This window comes from Spinacia oleracea, chromosome 4 (assembly GCF_020520425.1).
Source record: "Spinacia oleracea cultivar Varoflay chromosome 4, BTI_SOV_V1, whole genome shotgun sequence".
Taxonomy (NCBI): Eukaryota; Viridiplantae; Streptophyta; class Magnoliopsida; order Caryophyllales; family Amaranthaceae; genus Spinacia; species Spinacia oleracea.
The window spans coordinates 161,028,349-161,048,456 of record NC_079490.1 but is presented as its reverse complement, the minus strand read 5'-3'; the positions used below and the strand labels follow the sequence as shown (position 1 = coordinate 161,048,456).

General features: G+C 36.0%; 2 protein-coding genes across 2 annotated transcripts; both read right to left on the bottom strand.

Annotated features, from left to right (window-relative positions):
* Positions 1–443: 443 nt before the first annotated feature.
* On the bottom strand, positions 444–9,742 carry LOC110800164 (agglutinin-like). Its single transcript, XM_022005454.2, has 6 exons — positions 9,475–9,742; positions 9,176–9,325; positions 7,821–8,072; positions 1,339–1,551; positions 866–1,120; positions 444–712 (listed from the first exon to the last, which is right to left on the bottom strand). Exons 1-6 carry the CDS (start codon positions 9,481–9,483, stop codon positions 704–706), a joined length of 888 nt encoding a protein of 295 aa, XP_021861146.1. The 5' UTR covers positions 9,484–9,742; the 3' UTR covers positions 444–703.
* Positions 9,743–12,356: 2,614 nt separating this feature from the next.
* LOC110800159 (protein GOS9) lies at positions 12,357–14,302 on the bottom strand. Its single transcript, XM_022005450.2, has 4 exons — positions 14,147–14,302; positions 13,569–13,745; positions 13,193–13,438; positions 12,357–12,590 (listed from the first exon to the last, which is right to left on the bottom strand). Exons 1-4 carry the CDS (start codon positions 14,159–14,161, stop codon positions 12,570–12,572), a joined length of 459 nt encoding a protein of 152 aa, XP_021861142.1. The 5' UTR covers positions 14,162–14,302; the 3' UTR covers positions 12,357–12,569.
* Between the last annotated feature and the right edge of the window lie 5,806 nt (positions 14,303–20,108).

The following is a 20,108-nucleotide window of genomic DNA, read 5'->3' as shown; positions in this document are numbered from 1 at the left end:
GCAACTACTACAGGATTTGTGAGTCGCCCACAAAACAAGGTATGAGTGTGTTTTGTGATAGTCAGTCTGCTTTGCATATTGCTCAGAATCTGGTGTTTCATGAGAGGACGAAACATATTGAATCAGAATGTCATTTTATTCGTGATTTGATTAAGGAGGGAATTATTTGTCCGTCGTATGTATCGACGAAGGTACAATTAGCAGATATTTTCACCAAAGCGTTTGGAAAGGATCGATTTGAGTTTTTTCTTGACAAGATGGACATTCGAGATCTTCATGCTTCACCTTGAGGAGGGATGTTACGATAATGTATATACGGAGTACAGAGTATATTGCGTTAATATATTGTAGATTATGTTAAGTTCGCTATTTATCCCCTTTAGGTTAAATATGATGTACTATATATTTGTGGAGGTTGAAATGTTAGAATTAGAACACAACACTTTTGAGCCGTATTTGTCACAAATTCATGATTAGAAGCCACACTTGAACGGACATTACATCTGTACATGATGCTTATTGAAAACAAAGATATTCCACTGCACATACATAATTGATCAACGTGAAGCACATAAGCTCATTTATACATAAACATTACTTAGCTTGAGATCGAATTGGACTTTTTACTGAAAGAAGATGGTAATTAATTAAGGTACCCTGCCAAAGACTTGATCCAGTATCCGTTCGCAAGAAGTTGAGATCATTAGCAATCCTGATTAATTATCGGATATAAAAACCAAATAAAATGTATTAGTTAGCTTCACATGAACGTGTTATACCAATTGTCATGCCTTGTGCGTAACCAATGCAAAAAAAAAAAAAAATGCAAACAAGACAACCGAACCAAAAATATTAGAGGGAGTACCTTTTTGACGTAGAGTCCAATAGACTCAACGTAATTGTTCTCTAGTGTCCCAAAAAATCCAACAACACGACCACTTGATGGTACTCGTGAGCAAAAATCAGACAAATAGTCGGTGTACGGTCCTCCTCCATAAGGTCCATGACCATCTTGAAACAAATTAGTATGGATCTTTAACTTGGTCAAGTCACAATTTGTGTGCCATTCTCCAATTGTACCACTTATATTTGTTATATACTCGTCACATTGAAGTGTAATCTGTATTACATTTGCCAATTATAATCAACTTGGATGACAAAAAAAAAGGACAGAAAGCTAGTATATCAAACTGTCCTAGATATAGTTGAGTTTTTCTTTTGAAAAATGTGACAATATATATATATACCTTTTTAAGATCAACTTTTACATCTCAATTATTATTGGATCATTAAGCTATAATAAGTTGATTTTCAAATGAATGCAACTAAAATTGTGACCTTGTGTTCAGCATTTCCGCTATCGCCGCCAAACTTCCGATGAGTGGCGGTCCACCCAAATTTTCCAGGCTTTGTTGTGACAAACGCAATTGAATCAACGATTGCGCCAGTCCTTATGATTATTTCACTTAAATTTTCACCTGGCTCTAGCAAAAGTGACCATGGTTGCCCGCGTTGATAGCCAAAAGGCCCGTACTTCTCAATACTTTGACTCTGCTTCAATCAAAATAAATAATTATTACATGCTAGCTCTTACTGTTATAACGGATTCAAAGAAAGATTAAATAACGTAATAAAGAACACAGAGATTTAACGTGGTTTACTAACAATGTGTTAGCTACGTCCACAGGCAGAGGGGATGAAAGTTTTATTGATCTTGAGGAGTACAGATTAAAGAATACAACTAGGTTATGACCTAGAGAGTTTATATACTACTCTCTAGACAGATGCGGAAAAGCCCAGAAAATAGCCTAAAACAGATAACCCTAGTCCAGAATAACAGATACCGAACCCCCGTCGGAGACTACGTTGCGTCCCCAAACCCCTAAACCAGGGGCGTTGCCCCTTGACCCCGACTCGCTAACCGCGCAGCGAGATCCCCGTGTTGGGGCGTTGCAGTAAGAGGTTTGACCGATTCAAGGCATTATTCTAACACTTACAAAAGCGAATGACAGAAGAAGAAAAACAATTCTAATGGAACCCTATTAGATCAACAAATAGTTTCCTATCAGATCGTCTTACAATTACTTAATAATCATGTATGCGGTGCCCTACGACGAATGCGGGTAAGAGATCAATGGGTAAATGATATGTGTGAGATAGGTGACAATAAATTAAGTGTTAGACGATCTTTAATTTGTGTTTTATTAAATAACAATGTCATTTAGCCAAAAATAAAAATGTCATTTCTTGTTAACAAAAATATGCCTTTCATTAGATAAATATAAATTGTATTTAATCTTTCATCCAGAGGGACATTAGGTGATGGTGGTCGGGTCGTGGAAACACTTGTTTTCTACATATATTATGTTATATATTACTAAGAGGGGTAAAATAATGAATTTTTCTGTCCAAATATAGAATAAAATAAAGTGTAAAGAATATTATGAAACGGATTAAAACGGACTAGAATGGAAAATGTAAAGATCAATTTGAAGCGTAGGTAGTATGCTTTAAATTACATAATACAAACTTTTGTATAAGGCGGTCTTACAGGAAAGACCAACTTATACTTGGATATTTTCGCGGGTCACACACAGACGGATATGGGTCTGATTTAATTTCGGGTCGCATAAAAAACAAAATTTCATCCATTTCAAAACCTAATCCGTATCTCTCTCCTCCCCCTCTCTCCTCTAAACTCTCTGATCTCTTTCTCTCTCCTCCGTCCGCCTCTTTGCTAAAGCCTAACACCGGCCAAAGCCTCCTCGATGTTCCAATTCGCCACCGCCATCAACTCCTCACCTCTCCAGAAGGAGAACAAGGAACATCGGTCGTCGCCGCTTGTTGCCCGCTGTCGTAGATGTTTCTTTAGTTTTTGGTCGGGGTTCGAACCAAGGAGATTGGCGTCGCCAATTTGTTTGAGCAGCGGCGTTGTCAATTCTTCTGAGCAGCGGCGTCGCCAATTCCTAGTCGATGGTGGCGAGTTGTCCCCCGACGGAAAAGCCTCAAAGAACTCAGTTAACTCCTTCATCTCATGACTTTTGGTTTTTGTTTCAGTTTTTTTATTTATTTGTTGATTAATTGGTTGATTTTACAATTTAGGTGAATCGATGATGTTTTTTTAGGTTTTTTATTTTTGAGCTTTTTAAATCATTTTTATGCGATTTCTTTTATGCAATTTCGTTTGAATTAGTGGTGCTGTGATCGATTCAGGTGTTTGTGATTTTTGAATCCGCAGGTCATTGTTCACTTGGATGTTGTTGAACTTCTACGCATTGTGTCTTTTTGTTAGGGAAACAATGTGAACCTCTTGATTTTGATTTCTCTAGTGTTTCCGTCATGTTGGATGAAGCTCCTGATTTTGATTTCTCTGGTGTTTTTCGTATTGTCGAATGAACCTCCTGATTTCATTTCTATTGATTTTGTTTTTTTAAATGTGTGTTTTACATTAATTGATTGAACATGTTGTAAATGCGGTGTTTTTTAGGTGCTATGCTACTGCTGGTGGAGCTAGTTGCGATAAACTGACGGAGAGGCAGCTACAGAAGCACCTCAAGGTTTGTGTGGTGACGCTAGGCTTGCGCCACTAGGCGTGCTGTGCTGGTTGTCATTCCGGTGGCTGCTAGAGTTGATGCGATTGTGAATTGCTGTTGGTTATGTGTTGTTGTTGGTGATATGGTGAGCACACGCAGAGGAAGTGCTTTGGTGGTGCTTCGCTGCCGTGTTTCTAGGCGGCATGGAGAGGAGTAAGACAGGGCAGGGCGGCAAAATTGAAAAGAAATGTAATTATTAGTATCCAAATCTGTATTGTAACAATTTTGTTTCATTTATATTAGTCATGATTATATAGGTTTTAGTTAAGAATAAATTCATTTTAGTTACACATTTGTTATATTTAGTTAAGATTTTTTTTTCAAAAGAATAATTCAGTTGTAGTTAAGATAATGTGGTTTTAGTTGAGAATAAATTGTTTTTAGTTAAGATTTTCGGAGTTTTTGTTATGATTTCGTGAAATTCATTTCGTTGATCTGAAATTCAATTAGTTAAGCAATGGAACAAATTCGTTAAGCATTAAAATCAATTATTTAAGCATTAAGACCAATTAGTTAAGCAATGAAACGAAGAAGTTTACAAATATAAAGAAAATATTTGTTAAGTCGGAAATTCAATTAGTTAAGCAGTGAATTCAATTTGTTGAGCTTGAAATTCAGTTATTTAGCAACGAAACCAATTAGTTATGCAATATAACTAATTAGTGAATTAATTAAACCAATTAGTTAAGCAATGTAACTAATTAGTTAAGCCTGAAATTCAATTAGTAAAGTAATTGATTAAATCAATTAGTTAAGCAATTGAACAATTTAGTTAAAGCAACATAACAAATTAGTTAAGCAATGGAATCAATTAGTTAAGCACTGAAACCAATTAGTTAAGCACTAAAACCTATTAGTTAAGAATCAAACCGGCCAATTAGTTAAGCAGATATAAAGAAAGTATTTGCTAAGCCTGAAATTCAACCAGTTAAACCTAAAACTCAATTAGTTAAGCAATGAAACTAATTAATTAAGCAATAGAACGAATTAGTTAACGTAATGGAACCAATTAATTCAATTAGTTAAGCATTGGAACCAATTAGTTAAGAAATTCAACCCATTAGTTAAGCCTAAAACTCAATTAGTTAAGCAATGAAACTAATTAGTTAAGCCTAAAACTCAATTAATTAAGCTATGGGACGAATTAGTTAAGAAACTGAACCAATTAGTTAAGCAATGGAACGAATTAGTTAAGAAACTGAACCAATTAGTTAAGCCTAAAACTCAATTAGTTAAGCAATGGAACGAATTAGTTAAGAAATTGAACCAATTAGTTAAGCCTAAAACTCAATTAGTTAAGCAATGAAACTAATTAATTAAGCAATAGAATGAATTAGTTAACGCAATGGAACCAATTAATTCAATTAGTTAAGCATTGGAACCAATTAGTTAAGAAATTGAACGAATTAGTTAAACAATGAAACCAATTAATTAAAGCAATAGAACGAATTATTTAAAGCAATGGAAACAATTAATTCAATTAGTTAAGCATTGTAACTTATTAGTTAAGAAATTGAACGAATTAGTTAAGAAATGGATCGAATTAGAATGGAACTAATTAGTTAAGAAAGTAAAACAATTAGTTAAGCAATGGAACGGATTAGTTAAAGCAATGGAACGAAATAGTTAAGCAATGAGACCAATTAAAAAATCTTAACTAAAACCAAGAAAATCGTAACTAAAATTATGAAAAAGCTTAACTAAAACTCATAAATTGTTAAAATAAAATTTTAAAAAAATCTAGAACTAAAAAACACACAAGTAAAACAAAATTATTTTTAACTAAAATGGATTTTTATACTCCGTACTATTCAGTTTATAAGTATAACTATTTATATTATATTAAAACTAATTTATATAAAAGCATAACTTTTTCATCATAAAGCACAACTATTTGTGTTTTATCGTAATTTGTTTACAAAAAATCATAACTAATTCATATAAACCCTTAACTATTCTACTTATCATTCATATAAACCCATAACTAATTCACATAAACCCTCAACTATTTTTTGAATTGTAACTAATTCATTTATAAACCAAAAATAATTCTTAAATAAGACAAACTTAATGGTAACTAAACCCAAAATATTCTTAACTAATTCAAATCCATTCTTAACTAAAACAAAATTAATCTTGACTAAAACAAATATATCAAATAAATTTACATAGTCATTAATCTAAACCCTAGCCACTCCGTTCCACTGCCAACGTTGGCCACGACTGTCAGCGCCACAAGCCCACCACCGCAACTCCACACACTTGCGACCAAAACCGCAGCCCAGGTCCCCAGCCATCCTTGTGCAGCAGTTCTTCCTTCGCGTCGCATCCATTAGCCAACGACCCCGATTTTGTATGAACCGCCGGCCTGTCTCCTTCTTTCACCAATTCGGTATGAGATCGTCACCTCTTCTCTACCTCCTAGTCCTTGCACGAAGCCTTTCATACGCAATCAAAACCACAAAACAATACTAAATCACATCACTAATTCGAAAACAAAATTCTCCGATCTACAAAATAAGGCGGCTGAGACGATGAGGTGACCAGGCTAGTCGGAATCCATGTAGAAAATGGAGTGACCCAGGTAGCAGGAGATTGAGGAAGGAGAATGAGAGTTTCTAGGGTTTTGGAAGGGACGGCGAAGAGGGGATGACGACGGCTGCAAGGATGGGACGGTGAGGAGGAGACAACGGCGGCAAGGATGGGACGGTGAGGATGAGATGGCGGCGGCAAGGAGGTGACCATGACGATGGGAGTTGACGGCGTGTCCGGGTTTTGGAGGAGAGAGAGAGACGGAGAGCTTTGGAGGTGAGAGACTGAGCGAGAGAGTTTAGAGATGGGTTTGCAGAAAATGAGAGGAGAGAGAAAAAAAGGTTACTTATACCGCGCGTGAGACCACGCGCGCGTGACTTTCTCACCTGGTCTTTCCTACACGCGCCTGTAAGGCGGTCCTACCGAAAAGTTACTGATTACATAATAGATTACAACGAGTGAATCTCTATTCTCAAATCATATATATGAACAAAACAATAATATATATAGGGTGATGATAAAGGTCGCAACTTGCGACAACATTTAGTTGTCTCAATCTTATGTGGCGGAGTTTAATTATATAGGCGCCACATAGGCTATGCGTCATCAGATTTTTTTTTTACTATAAATGCAATATTTTTACAATGAAAATACGTAAATAAGGTAGTCGACATAAATAGGGAAACAAATTAGAATATTAAGATTTTCCTACTGTTTGGGCCCATATACATGGTCAGCCCAACTCGATATAAAATGACTAAAATGCCCTTGAAGTCTCCAGAATCAAGGAGGGCAGCTATTAATTAGAATTATACGTAATTACATAATTACCCCCGTATAATCATATAAATACTCTGTTGTAATTATTTAAAAAGACATCTAATCATTACTTAAAAAAAGCAAATAAGTTACTCTCTCTCTAGTTCTCCTCACTTAACAATCACCGATTTAATTTAGGAAAATTTGGTAATATTAATCCAACCTTTGGCCGGTTTTCTTTTATTAATCCCACCTACGACATATTTTTTAATAATCCCACCTTTACTACCCAACGACTTTTATTGGGCTTAAGTGACCGATAACTGGTGAAAAAATCATCGAGATGGTGATGAATTGATGATGATGACTGAATACATCTAGAGAGAGTACTTCCACGTAGGGATATATTACCGCTGACAATAGGTTTATGACGTGTTGGGCCCAATAAAAGACGTTGGGTGGTAAAGGTGGGATTATTAAAAAATATGTCGTAGGTGGGCTTAATAAAAGAAAATCGGCAAAAGGTTGGATTAATATTACCAAATTTTCCTTTAATTTAATCATTATACGAAGGTTCCTCCGACATATACAAAGACCGCATAACGATAATACAGGTGGTCGACTATAAAGAGATAACGGTCAAACACGTCATCAGTTAAGCTAATTCCCAAAATATTATCTTTGTAGTTTCTCGGGCAGAAATACCTACCTTTTTTTAAAACATGTATATTAGGTTATATAAGTTAAATATTTTAGTTTCCATTTAAATCATGGCACATAAGCATGTCATATCATCATTGTGACACGTCTTAAAGGTCGCATATTGCGACCTTTATCATACGAAGTATATAAGTAAAAAAAAAAAAAAAAAGGTAGTTGACAATGAAATCAACTCATTTTATCATAAGTAAAAGAAGTAGGGAATATGTTTCTTACCCCAGTATAAATTGCAATTGAATTTAGATATTCTCCACTGGATCCGAGAAACCCAACAATAATAGAACCATCCAACGGAAGTGAAGTTGAAAAAGGCGTTACATCTTGGGCCTCCTCAGCCCGACCATACGGGCCGTAACCATCTGGTCGTAAATTGGTATGTATCTTCATTGTGGTGATGCATGTCTGGCCTGAGTACTCACCGAACGTTCCGCTAATAAGGGTTATAAATTCATTCGAGCTCAACGGTATCTGCATTACATATTTCCACATGATCAAGTGAACATCAATGGAAAATAATTAGACTGCCTGTCAGATCCTTGCAAAAAATCGAAATATTTCAAAGGGCTGATATTCACAACCTATTTCGTTCTACATCTTTCTTTTTATTAGTACATATTAATTATTCAAAAATGATAAAGGTCGCAACATGCGACCTTTAAGCCGTGTTACAATGAAAACAAGGCATGCTTATGTGTCATGATTTAAATTGGAATCTAAAATATTTAATTTATATATCCTATTATACATGTTTAAAATAAAGGTAGGAAAATCCTAATATTCTAATTTGTTTCTTTTTTTATATCGATTACCTTATTTATATATTTTCATAGTAAAATTTTTGCATTGATAGTAAAAATATTATGATGACTCATAGTCTACGTGGCGCCTTTATGTACCAATTAAATTCCGACACATAAGATTGCGACAACAAAAATGTTGTCGCAACTTGCGACCTTTATCATCACCCTTAATTATTTGATCGTTGATGAGAATTTCGTAACAAAAAACTAAGATTATTTTCTTTTGTTTCCATATTTATTTATCTTTGTGTTAATTAGTTTTAAATAAACAAAAACCAAGAACAAAAATAAGGAAGGGTGCATAATTAAGTGATTTTTGTTTGGTGAGGACTCTACAAACAAGAAAACAATTTTTCTTCTTTCTTTTTTTTAATACGACCACTATAAATTCTATTGTTGTAATTAAAAAAAAATATACTATATTCTATAAATGTAGATTGTTATAACAGATGCAAAGAAAGAATAAAGAACGTAATAAAGAACGCAGAGAATTTAACGTGGTTCACTAACAATGTGTTAGCTACGTCCACAGACAGAGGGGAGGAAAGATTTATTGATCTTGAGGAGTACAGATTACAGAATACAACTAGGTTATGACCTAGAGAGTTTATATAGTACTCTCTACACAGATGCAGAAAAACCCAGAAAATAGGCTCAAAACTGATAACCCTAGTCCAGAATACGAGATCCCCGTGCTGGGGCGTTGCAGTAAAGGACTTGACCGATTCAAGACATTATTCTAACATAGATTCAGCTAATTAATATGATTACCTCAGAAGGTGATCCTCCGGGGCCTGTAAACGACATAACCTTGGTTTTCCCATTCACATCAGCTATTTCAAACCCGATTCCGTCAACGATGTATCCATGATTAATCAAAACTTTCGTGATCTTTTCACCGTCTTCAAGCTTAATGGACCACTAGAAAACCCAAAATAAAAGCAAAAATTAAAAAGAAATGAAGGAAAAGGCTAAAAACAATTGAAAACAAATCTCATCCAAACATATATTTTGATGCAATTTCAAAACAATATACTTGTAAAATATGTGATTAGAGAGCTAGTACGTACGTTTGTCATTTCCTGCTCGGTGCGATGAAGCTTGTAATTAAGGAGATGATGTTTTGATCAATTAAGTATGGAATGGAAGACGATCAATGGTTGCAACTAGCTGAGGATGAGAAAGACAATCGATGTATGTACGTGTAATAGCATTTTATCATTGACATACAAGAATTATTAATAAGAAGATGGACTATTCTATACGATTACTTAGCATAGTGTACGATAAATACATTGAATAATAGAATGCGTTATGTAACACTGGCTGGCCTGTGGCTGTAGCCACTAGCTAAGTTGAACTTTAGAACATGCCGCCCTTTAATTTGTACTAAAAAAAATGTTGAATTGAACATGATCTAGTTTGTATAGCCTAGGTCAACTCAACAATTAATTATTTGTTTTTCCCCAGCACCTATTATAAGTAGGTATTCGTTTGAGTCACTATCAAACATTTCTTAATGGGTGGAGTTCGAATGTGAGTTTTTCTATTCTTTTGAAATGTTTTTTTTTTTCCGTAATAGCAACAGTTTAGATTATTTACAAGCTTAATCCCAAAGTCAATGATGAATGGTAGGCGTAGCGTTTTATTTATTTATTCAATATAGGACTAACTTATAATTACATTTGCACATGATATGTACACATGGCATAGGAGTGTTCATGTGTAGTTGACCGTATCAAATTATGTTTCAGTTTGTTTATCTAATATTTTTGTTTAAATTTTTTGTGAATCATTACCGTGGTGTTAATATTGATTACCGCTTGAACTGCGTAAACTGCGTTTTTGGTATATATGGTTACCCAAATAACAAAACTTTTATGGAGTACTTAAAATTTATAACAATACATTTCAGGACATTGAAAATCATGCCAAACAAAAAGTAATTGTTACGAAATGAAAAGGACCCTCTTATGATAATTTGATGTTGAAAATAATGAGAATAAATAAATGAAGAAATTAAAACACACACAAAGATTTAAGGTGGTTCACTCGTTAATGTGCTACATCCACTAGGGGAGGGTTTGGAGCTTGTATTACTCTTCAATAAGAATTACAAAAAAGAATTCTCAAAGGTGAAGAAGAGAGAATTTTATGTATGCTTAGAACTAGGGTTTCAACCTTACTTGTGTTTCTCTCTCTTACTACTGAAAAACTCAAAAACTCATTACATTTGGTATCTATAGTGTTAGACATCAAAACAATCTAAGTGACAAGAAAATGCCACGTCGATTGAAGCTTGCAGAGAACAAAACAATTCACCCGCAGGGTTCGGTCGAACCTATAACAGGATCGGTCGAACCAACCCAAAGTTCGTCCGAACCTCCAAAATCTCTAAGCTACTGATTCTTTTCTTGTTCGGTGAAACCATCAAAGGGTTCGGGCAAACTTCCAGCAGGTTTGGCCGAACCTCCAAAGTCTCAAAGCTACCGACTCTTTTCATGTTCGGTCGAACCATCAATGGGTTCGGCCGAACTTCCAACAGCTTTGGTCGAACCTCAAACAGGTTCAGCCGAACCTCCCCGGCTTCAGGATAACTTCTCGTAAAATAGTTATAACTCCCTCATTTCTCATCCAAAATGAGCTTATGACCGCGCGGCCCAAGGCCCAGTGGCGTGCGGGCCGTGCGCGCATGTGTGTATGTTGGCCGACCATGGCTTATGTTCTGTGGTCGGTTAGTACGCATATACTCCCTAGGTTATTCTAATAACCTAATTCACCATTTTCCATACACTACCCACTCTCAACCCTAGCTAGAGACACATTTAGAATCTTAATTCTCTCGTGCCTCCAAGTTGAATATTTTCCTAAAAGCTAAACAATCTTTTGGAAGGTCTAAGCTATCAGATCAAGGCGGATCTGAACGTATCGGTTGAATATTATAGAGGAACTACAAGTAGAGTTCTCGTTCGTGTCCGTAGAGCTAGTGGGAGTACACGCATCTAACACATGTATCGTTGAATCTATACATTTGCATGTGATTCTGGATCTTGCATGGATGTTTTCCGCTTTTATTTATTTGGTTAGCATTAAATCCCAACAGGACCAAGATGTGTTTGCCGGTTACTAGTTGATCCAGCGAGGCCCGCTGGCCTCTAAAGCGGCAAGCCAGGTTTGGCGCATTACGATGGCCTTGGTTTGCTTCGCCAGACTCGACGTAAACTCCCACTTTGTCGCTCGCATTCGTGGCTAGTTCGAATTAATATTCGAAGCATACTTAATTCTTTTATGTTTATATTTTCATTTATTTGTAATTAATTGTTTATATTAACCTTTGATTTTTTTTTGTAGGCTAAGTTAATTAATTATGCACGATTGGCATGATTAATATACTTAACTTATCGCTTTTATTTATGCATGTCATATATCATGTTTCTGCATCATTCTTAATTGTGCATAATCACCTTTTTAATTGCTAACAAAGATCTATTAATTGCAATCACGCCTAAAGAAGGTAATGTTTAATTTGTTTCTAGGTTGTTAATTGAACTTTAACTCAAAGTGATCATCGTAATTAGTTTACATGATTAGTGAACTAACTTAGTTATTTAATTAAGGATCCTAAATAATGTATGTAGGCATAGTGTTACATTTCCCAATAATTTTACGAATCGGAATAGGGACGGAAAGTGGGAGGGTCGGTACAATATTGACCCATCACCTTGTTCCCGTATCCTTCTTTGGTTAATGATCATTTTGGAGTGAAGTTCTCTTGAAATTTGATAGGAGTCTTTATGTGGATATGCCCCTAATCGATCAATTTGTCCTTAAACGTCCCATTCAAATTTACATAAAGGTTTATGGATCACCAATAAAGATGTTGAAATCTCTTTTAAAAATACGATCGTTTAAAGAAAAATATTTTTCTTTGTAAAATACGAAGGGAGTAATATAGATGAAACAGGAATAAAACATAATAATTAAACAACAGTAAACAATGTTAAGTGTTACGAATACACGATAATACTTGACGGGCCACTTTAGAATACATGCATGTGGCTTATTCAACATAAAAGGGAAATACATTTAGTGTTTGATAACGAGCATGAGGCTAAAGTTTGGGCAGCATGCAGGCCACAAAATCCAACTTGCTTCATCGGTGGCATTAGTTGTTGCATCCGCAGTCCTATTTTGTACATAAATGAAATATTGATTAATTAGATATTAATAATACAGTAGTATAATACAAACAACTTAAAAACAAAATGAACTACAGAGTACTACGTATGACATTCTAAAAATACATATCGAGAATAATATAATAGAATCGTACATGATAACGTTTTAATATATGGTAAAAAAAATTATACTTTAATTGAATAAGTATTTCAAGACGTAAAAATCTTACAGAAACAGAGGTAGTACAAGTAATTATTAAATCCTACGTCGGTAACTAATACGAAGTATTTCATATGTTATTTTCTTGTTGCAATTAGTTGACATTCACGCGAGGAGTGATACACTGTTGTTAGACAGTTGCAAAATGCCCATACTCAGGGGTAAAATAATACTTTTACCAAATATGTTGAAAATCAAATAAAGTAAGTGACAATAATAACACATTTTAATACAACAATGACTGTATTTATACAAACGTTGACTGTATATATGGCAATTCATTTAAGTGGTCTCTTACTTTCTATTTCATTTCATTCCCTTTTTTACATGGGTATGACAATATATGGTATCTTCGTGTGTGTGTTAAAAAAATGGAATCATAGATGTTACCTTTTCAACATAGACTCCAATGGAAACAAGGTTGTTATCAAGTGCACTTCCAAAGAATCCAACAACATTGCTGCCTTTCTCTACTGGAGATGAAAAGTTGGAAACGTTTTTGGTTAATTGTGTGTAGCCAAATGGACCATATCCACGCTTATTCAAACTAGTATGGATCCTCAATTTGGATATCTTATTCGTATCTCCAGATTGTCCACTGATTCCAGTTACGAATTCACCTAATTTGAGCACAATCTTCATAATAAAATGAAGTAACACATACATTATGATTGGAAATCTCAAGTAAAAAAAAAGGTAATACGTAGTATAAATTAAAGCTAGGTTTGAAGTTTTATATATGCGCATGCATATATTTATGTATGACCTTGGATTCATTTCCACCTTTGCCACCATACATGCTGGTTCCTTGACCACTAATGGTGAACCCAATTGCATCCACAATGAATCCATGCCTTATTATTATTTCTCTTATCTCTTGACCATCTTCTAGCTGAACGGAAAAGTTTTCTTCGGCGTCTTTACTACCATATGGTCCGTACTTCTGCAACAACAATGAAAATTTACTCCGTAACTATCACGGTAAGAAATTGTACTATTAACGACGGGAAATATTCCGTCGTTAAAAATCAATAATGGTTGATTAACGACGGGATTTTCCGTCGCAAACCCGTCATTAAAAGGGGTCATCGTTAATGGAAAATCCCGTCGTTAACCCGTTGTAAAAGACATTTGCGACGGTTGTTCCCGTCTATTTTGGGTTGTTATCCCCGTCGCAAAAGCCCTTTTGTGACGGGATTTTTACCTGTTGTTATTAGGTTGTCATAAAAGATACAAATTTTTGTAGTGTGTATATAAGGATTGGAGAATATTAATTTAGAACTATTTAAACATTATTAATTAAAAACACAAATGAAGTAAGATTAAAAAAGAAAAATCATACACCTGGAGTTGAGCCATTCTCTCAGATTTTGAAGATGGGTCGGAACTGAACTTAGCTTGCAATAATTCTAAAGTTCAATTAGTGCAATGAATTGATGTGGGTACGGTGTAGATTATTGGTCTATGTAACAATGATATATATAGAGAGTAACGAATCTGGGAATTGAAGTGGGAAGGGGACCAAGAATATATTCCTTCATGTACCACTTTGTTTGTTCATTTTTGTTATCGATCATAAGGGAAAACCACACTTACAATAAAAATGGAATTTTTTTGTTTGTTTTATGATCCCTACAATGAAGTTAATTCTTTCCACCCCGTCTAAATCAAGAGATTCTTCCCTGTGTTATTGACAAAGTTGATCAACTTTTAGAATCTACGTATCAACACATGTTTTGTGGCTACCACGCCATTCTTGTGTAAGTGTAGTACTCCGTATTATGTACAAAATCCGTTTCATAAGAATCTTTACAATTTTCTTTTTATTCCGTTTCATTATGTTTTTTTACATTTTTTATTTTATTTTTAGACATAAAAATGTATCATTTTTACCCGCCTTACCCCACAAATTTTACATTTTTTCACCTATTTTCTCTTGTACTATTATTTTTTTCATACACCCACCCACCTTTTTACACTCTATCTCTTACTTTATCCATATTTTATTAAACTCACGGCCTACTTATCTTTTTACACATTTTTTTTACACTACAAGAATTTGTATCTTTAACGACAACCTAATTACGACGAGTCAAAAATCCCGTTGCAAAAGCCTTTTTCGACGGGGCTAACAACCAAACAATGACGGGAATAACCGTCGCAAATGTCTTTTACGACGGGTTTACGACGAATTTACGACAGGGATTTCTATTAACGACGGCCCCCTTTTATGACGGGTTCGCGACAGGAAATCCCGTCGTTAATCAACGATTATTGGTATTTCGCGACGGAATTTCCCGTCGTTAATAGGACAATTTCTTGTAGTGTTAATATCATGCAAATAATAACCGTAAATAGCAATTTGAAATAAATCTAGTGTAATAGTAACATTTTGATTTGGATAATTGTTGATACCGTCCAATATCGTTTTGTGGTTCTAGTTTGGATCAAAAAGAACGTAACACTCTTTATTTATTTATTTATTTCACACGCTGAAATTTGCTAAAATAAAGACTTTCACACAACTACACAGTAAAGTCTACAACAATAGTAGGGATTTTATAGACCATTACAATTACATATATTAAACGAACAAAATACACATGAATAGATAACGAAAGGGCAGAGTGCTCTACTCGCTTTATCCAGTGCTTTTCTCGTTTTACCACCTATGTTGAGATATCTTGCCAAGGCAATTTACAACTGTGTTTTCTTTATAGCAGATGGTGTTGATGTTAGACCAATTACGACTAAGAGTCTCCTGGAAGTAGGGATGGAAATGGGTGAGATTTGGATCGGGTGGAGCATCACCAACATCTATCCGCTTCACCCAATCCATCCTTCACCCGCTTTACTCATCACCCGCTTTTCGTCCATCCGCCACCCGTGGGTGAATTGGGTGGATCATATCGGGTGATATTCCGGTGAAAACTATATATTAACCATTAAAAATTCACCACCTAATAATATGTATAATAATTAAGAACAAAAAAAGCTTATATACATACATTTACTTCAGAACATATAATTACTTTCTCATCACGCACTACTTATAACCAACAAAAAAATTAACAAATACGAACTTTAATAAATAATGGATTTACTAACTCCTTTTATGTTTAAAATATAAATAAAAATAGTACATATAAAATAAATGGGTGATGGATCAGGTGATAAACGGGTGATGGATAAAAAAAATATCACCCACATCCGACCCGCATACATCACCCGTTTCACCCATCATCCGCTTTTCATCCATTTAATTATACAGGGTGACTGGGTTATTGGATCATCCACTAGAAATTTTCATCCTTGCCTGGAAGTACCTGTAGAACTTGAGAAACATGGAAAGGAGCGACATATTGACAATGTTATGGGCTATGTCAATAGACTTTGTATGTTGCTTACAAGCGTCTAAACATAACTTGTTTAGAATGCTAAGAACCCCCATAAAATGGGGAGCAACGTTCAGATAATGGTTTTTGTAAGCGTTAAGAACATTACTCAACGCTTACCTAAAAGAATGGATAACAAAAGCTACCTTGCACGACCAAAGGGATAACCCAAACCCGATGACACCTGACCTTCCCATAATCTATTACTCCTTCCTTAATCAAACAACTATAACTACAACCCTTCACTGAATATATCTTCAAGATACATCCAATCAACACCAGAAAACTTAGATGAACACCACAACCAACTATCTTATACGAACGGGTTTCTTCGCGCCCTAGATTTACTCTCGGCGTAGGTTAAGCTTTTTGCTCTAACATGCGCTGGCGCCATGGCAGGCAAATCAAAAGCTCGAAGAACCCAACGGAAACCGACAGGTCCTTCGTCGGACTCAAAGGCGAAGAAGACGAAGGCAATGGATGAGATTTTAGGTTACTCTGCGATGGAGGTAGAATCAGTTGAGAGTTTGGATACGAACAAAACTGATGATGATGACGATGAGGAAGGAGCTCTTCTATCACCAATTGCTGCAAATTCTCTTTTGAGATCTAGACCGGAGATACGTAGGACTCTTTCTTCCCCTGGTTGAAAGTCATGAAGTCGAGCGAATCGCAAAATGTTGTTCATCAGGTAAACCCTACCCCTGTTCTTCAACCTGATTTCGAATTTGAGAATGTAGTCAGCATAGATCTAGATGATATACAAGAAGAAGTAGATTACTGGAATTCAACAATTGTTTGCGCGGTTTTGGGGGCTAATCCACCTATATCTGTTATTGAGGGTTTTTTTAGGAGAATTTCGAAAGATTTGGGGGTAGACAAGGTCGTGGCCATTGAACATGGGGTTTTCTTGGTGAGATTTCTTACTATGGAGAACCGCGATAAAGTTCTTGCTGGAAATAGGCCAACGTTTGATAAGAAACCTGTTGTGTGCAAGCCCTGGCATAAGGATATTACGAATTTCAGAGAGGAGGTTAAGGTTGTCCCAATCTGGATTCAATTGAAGAATCTTGAATTGAAGTTTTGGGGAAACAGGAGTTTGGGGAAAATTGTGAGCTCTGTAGGGAGATTTATTCAAGCTGATCATGCTACTACTCGTAGGGATAAGATTTCCTTTGCCAGAGTACAAATTGAGATAGCAATTGACCAACAGTTACCTGCTTGTGTCAAGTTTCATGATGAGCATGGGCAAATGAAAAATGTGCAAATAGGGTACGAATGGAGACCAATTGTATGTGATCACTGTAAACTCTTGGGCCATACAGTAACAGCATGCAAGAAGAAGAAGGGGCAAAAGAAGGTTTGGGTTGCAAAATCAAAATCCATCACTGTGGGAACTCAAGTAGCTGCCACAGAGGATGGTTTTGTTCAGGCAAACAAAACTGCTCAAGTTAGAAGGGAGGAGAATAGTGTTCCTGTAGCTGTGAGGAACTCTTTCCATATGTTGGAACAGGAAGACCTGATTGACACTGATGTTGATGCTTGTGCTAATATCCATGTAGGTGCAAATGGAGGTGGACAGCCTCCTGGCACTCATGGATAGAGTTCTTTTCTGGAATGTCAGAAGGATAAACAAGCTCACCAAGCAGAAGGATGTGAAGATGTTTCTGCAGAATAACAAGTGCAGCTTGGTTTGTCTCCTTGAAACAAAGGTCAAAGCTCATAATCTAGGAGCTTTGTACCTCAATCTGTTCTCTGGTTGGGCTTTTACTTCTAATAATATGAGTCACCCTGGGGGGAGAATTGTTCTTGCTTGGGACCCCTGTGAGTTTCAAGTAAATCCTCATTTTTCCTCCAGTCAGTTGATTCAGTGTTCTATTGTTCCTAAAAATGGGAAGCAGTTTGAGTGCTCCTTCATTTATGCTAATAACTCTCAAATGGAGAGGACTGCTCTGTGGGGTGATCTTTGTAGGTTTGGTGACAAAATAAAGGACCCTTGGATCTTGATGGGGGACTTCAATTGTGTCTTAAACACTGGTGAAAGGGTGGGTATGAAGGAAATAATGCCCTTGGTCCAAGTATGCATTCAATGTTAAGTCTAATAAATGCGGTTCAGTATTAATTAACAAGTTAATAATTCAGTGAGATCAAGTGAGCTGAATGCCTAGCTAGAGGCCGCTTCAGTTCAAGTGGAATTAATGATATTAATCCACATCTTACTCTTGACTGAACCCGTAGGGTCACACAAATAGTACGTAAACGGATCAAGTATTTAAAGGCATTAAATACTCCATCTATGGATATTCGGAATCGACGGATCTTGGTTTCAGTGGGAGCTGAGATCGTCACAGGCAAGAAATGAATACTCCAGAAACGATGATATTACCGGAAACGGAAATATGGATCGTATCGGAAATATATATATTATCCAAGTCGTAGATGTTGCCGGAAACGGAAACATGGTACGTATCGGAAAATATTATCGGAAATGGAAATATTGCCGGAATCGGAAATATTGCCGGAAACGGAAATATTGACAGAATCGGAAAATATTATCGGAAATGGAAATATTGCCGGAATCGGAAATATTGCCGGAAACGGAAATATTGTCAGAATCGGAAATATTATCGGAATCGGAAAATAGTTCCGGAAACGGAAATATTAAATATTTGTTCGAAACGGAAATTAATTCCGGAATCGGAAATATTAAATATTGTTCGTATCGGAAATGAATTCCGGAATCGAGAATTTAATCGGAAGCGCATCGTACGAATTAGCATCGGACGAGGCCTGCCAGACGAAGGCCCAGCACGAAGCCGGGCCATCGCCCAGCAAGCCAAGCGCAACAACCACACGCCAAGCATGCGACCAGGCCCAGCGCAAAAGCCAGGCCCAGCCGAAGCTTGGGCGCGCGCGCGGGGCTGCGACGAGTGGGCTGGCACTGTGCGTGGGCCGCAAGGCCTGCGTGCGGTGCTAGCGTATTACTCGAAGTGTGTTACTCGAATCCTAAGGCTACCGGGATTCGTAAAATGATTAAATCCTAAAACTATTAGATAATGATTATTTAATTAGAATCCTAGTAGGGTCATAATTAAATAAATTAGTATCCTAATAGGATTCCAAATCCTTTTCCATAACTCTATAAATAGGTGCCTAGGGTCACATATTTACAGAGAGTTTTCAAGTATTCAAAGTGAGTTTTTGAGAGAAAAAATTCAGTCACACAATTGCCTAAAAGTGCCGAAAATAATAGTACCTTAAGGGTGATTCTAGTTGGTCAATCTTAAGGCGGATCCGGACGTGCTGTGGACTATCTACGGAGGGACGACACTTGGAGTCCTAAAGACTTGTTCTTGTTCGGTTCGGGCACAGCTAGGGAAGGCACGCAACAAAGTGTATGCATCTAAACTATGCTAAATGATTATGTGTAAATAATATGTTTTCCTGGCTTAATGGTTTTTTCCGCATGATTTATGAATTGTCATATGTATCATAACCTAACAGTGGTATCACGAGCCTCTTATTATTTTCATAATCTAAATTGCATGAACATGGTTAAATATTACAAATTTGCAATAATTAAAAGGGGTGATTAATTTTCGTAACTGTTAATTAATTGCAAATTGCGTTTATTTAATTATACGTACGCAGTTTTTCGGCAGTTTCTTCGTTACTCATCCAAATCGAGTGATTTTTGTGTCAATTACGCATGTAAAAGGCATTCTAAAATTTTGACAAAAATAGTAATTTTCCGCCGAACCCAGAATTCTCAAATTCGAAGCCTAACTATGACTTTTCGGAGGTTTTAGTTTTTCGAATGCAAAATTTCGTAAATTTAAGATGTTAAATTAAATATTTGCGATTCTTGTTGATAAATCTTGAATTTTTGATTGACCTACTGTATATGTTTA

Excerpts from the sequence above, each read along its gene's own strand:
- LOC110800164 (XM_022005454.2), bottom strand. Across the intron at positions 8,073-9,175 it reads CCGGAGGATCACCTTCTGAG|ATACCGTTGAGCTCGAATGA; the intron begins GTAATCATATTA and ends TATGTAATGCAG. Across the intron at positions 1,121-1,338 it reads GCGGAAATGCTGAACACAAG|ATTACACTTCAATGTGACGA; the intron begins GTCACAATTTTA and ends AATGTAATACAG.
- LOC110800159 (XM_022005450.2), bottom strand. Across the intron at positions 13,439-13,568 it reads AAGGTGGAAATGAATCCAAG|ATTGTGCTCAAATTAGGTGA; the intron begins GTCATACATAAA and ends TTTATTATGAAG. Across the intron at positions 12,591-13,192 it reads TTGGAGTCTATGTTGAAAAG|GACTGCGGATGCAACAACTA; the intron begins GTAACATCTATG and ends TGTACAAAATAG.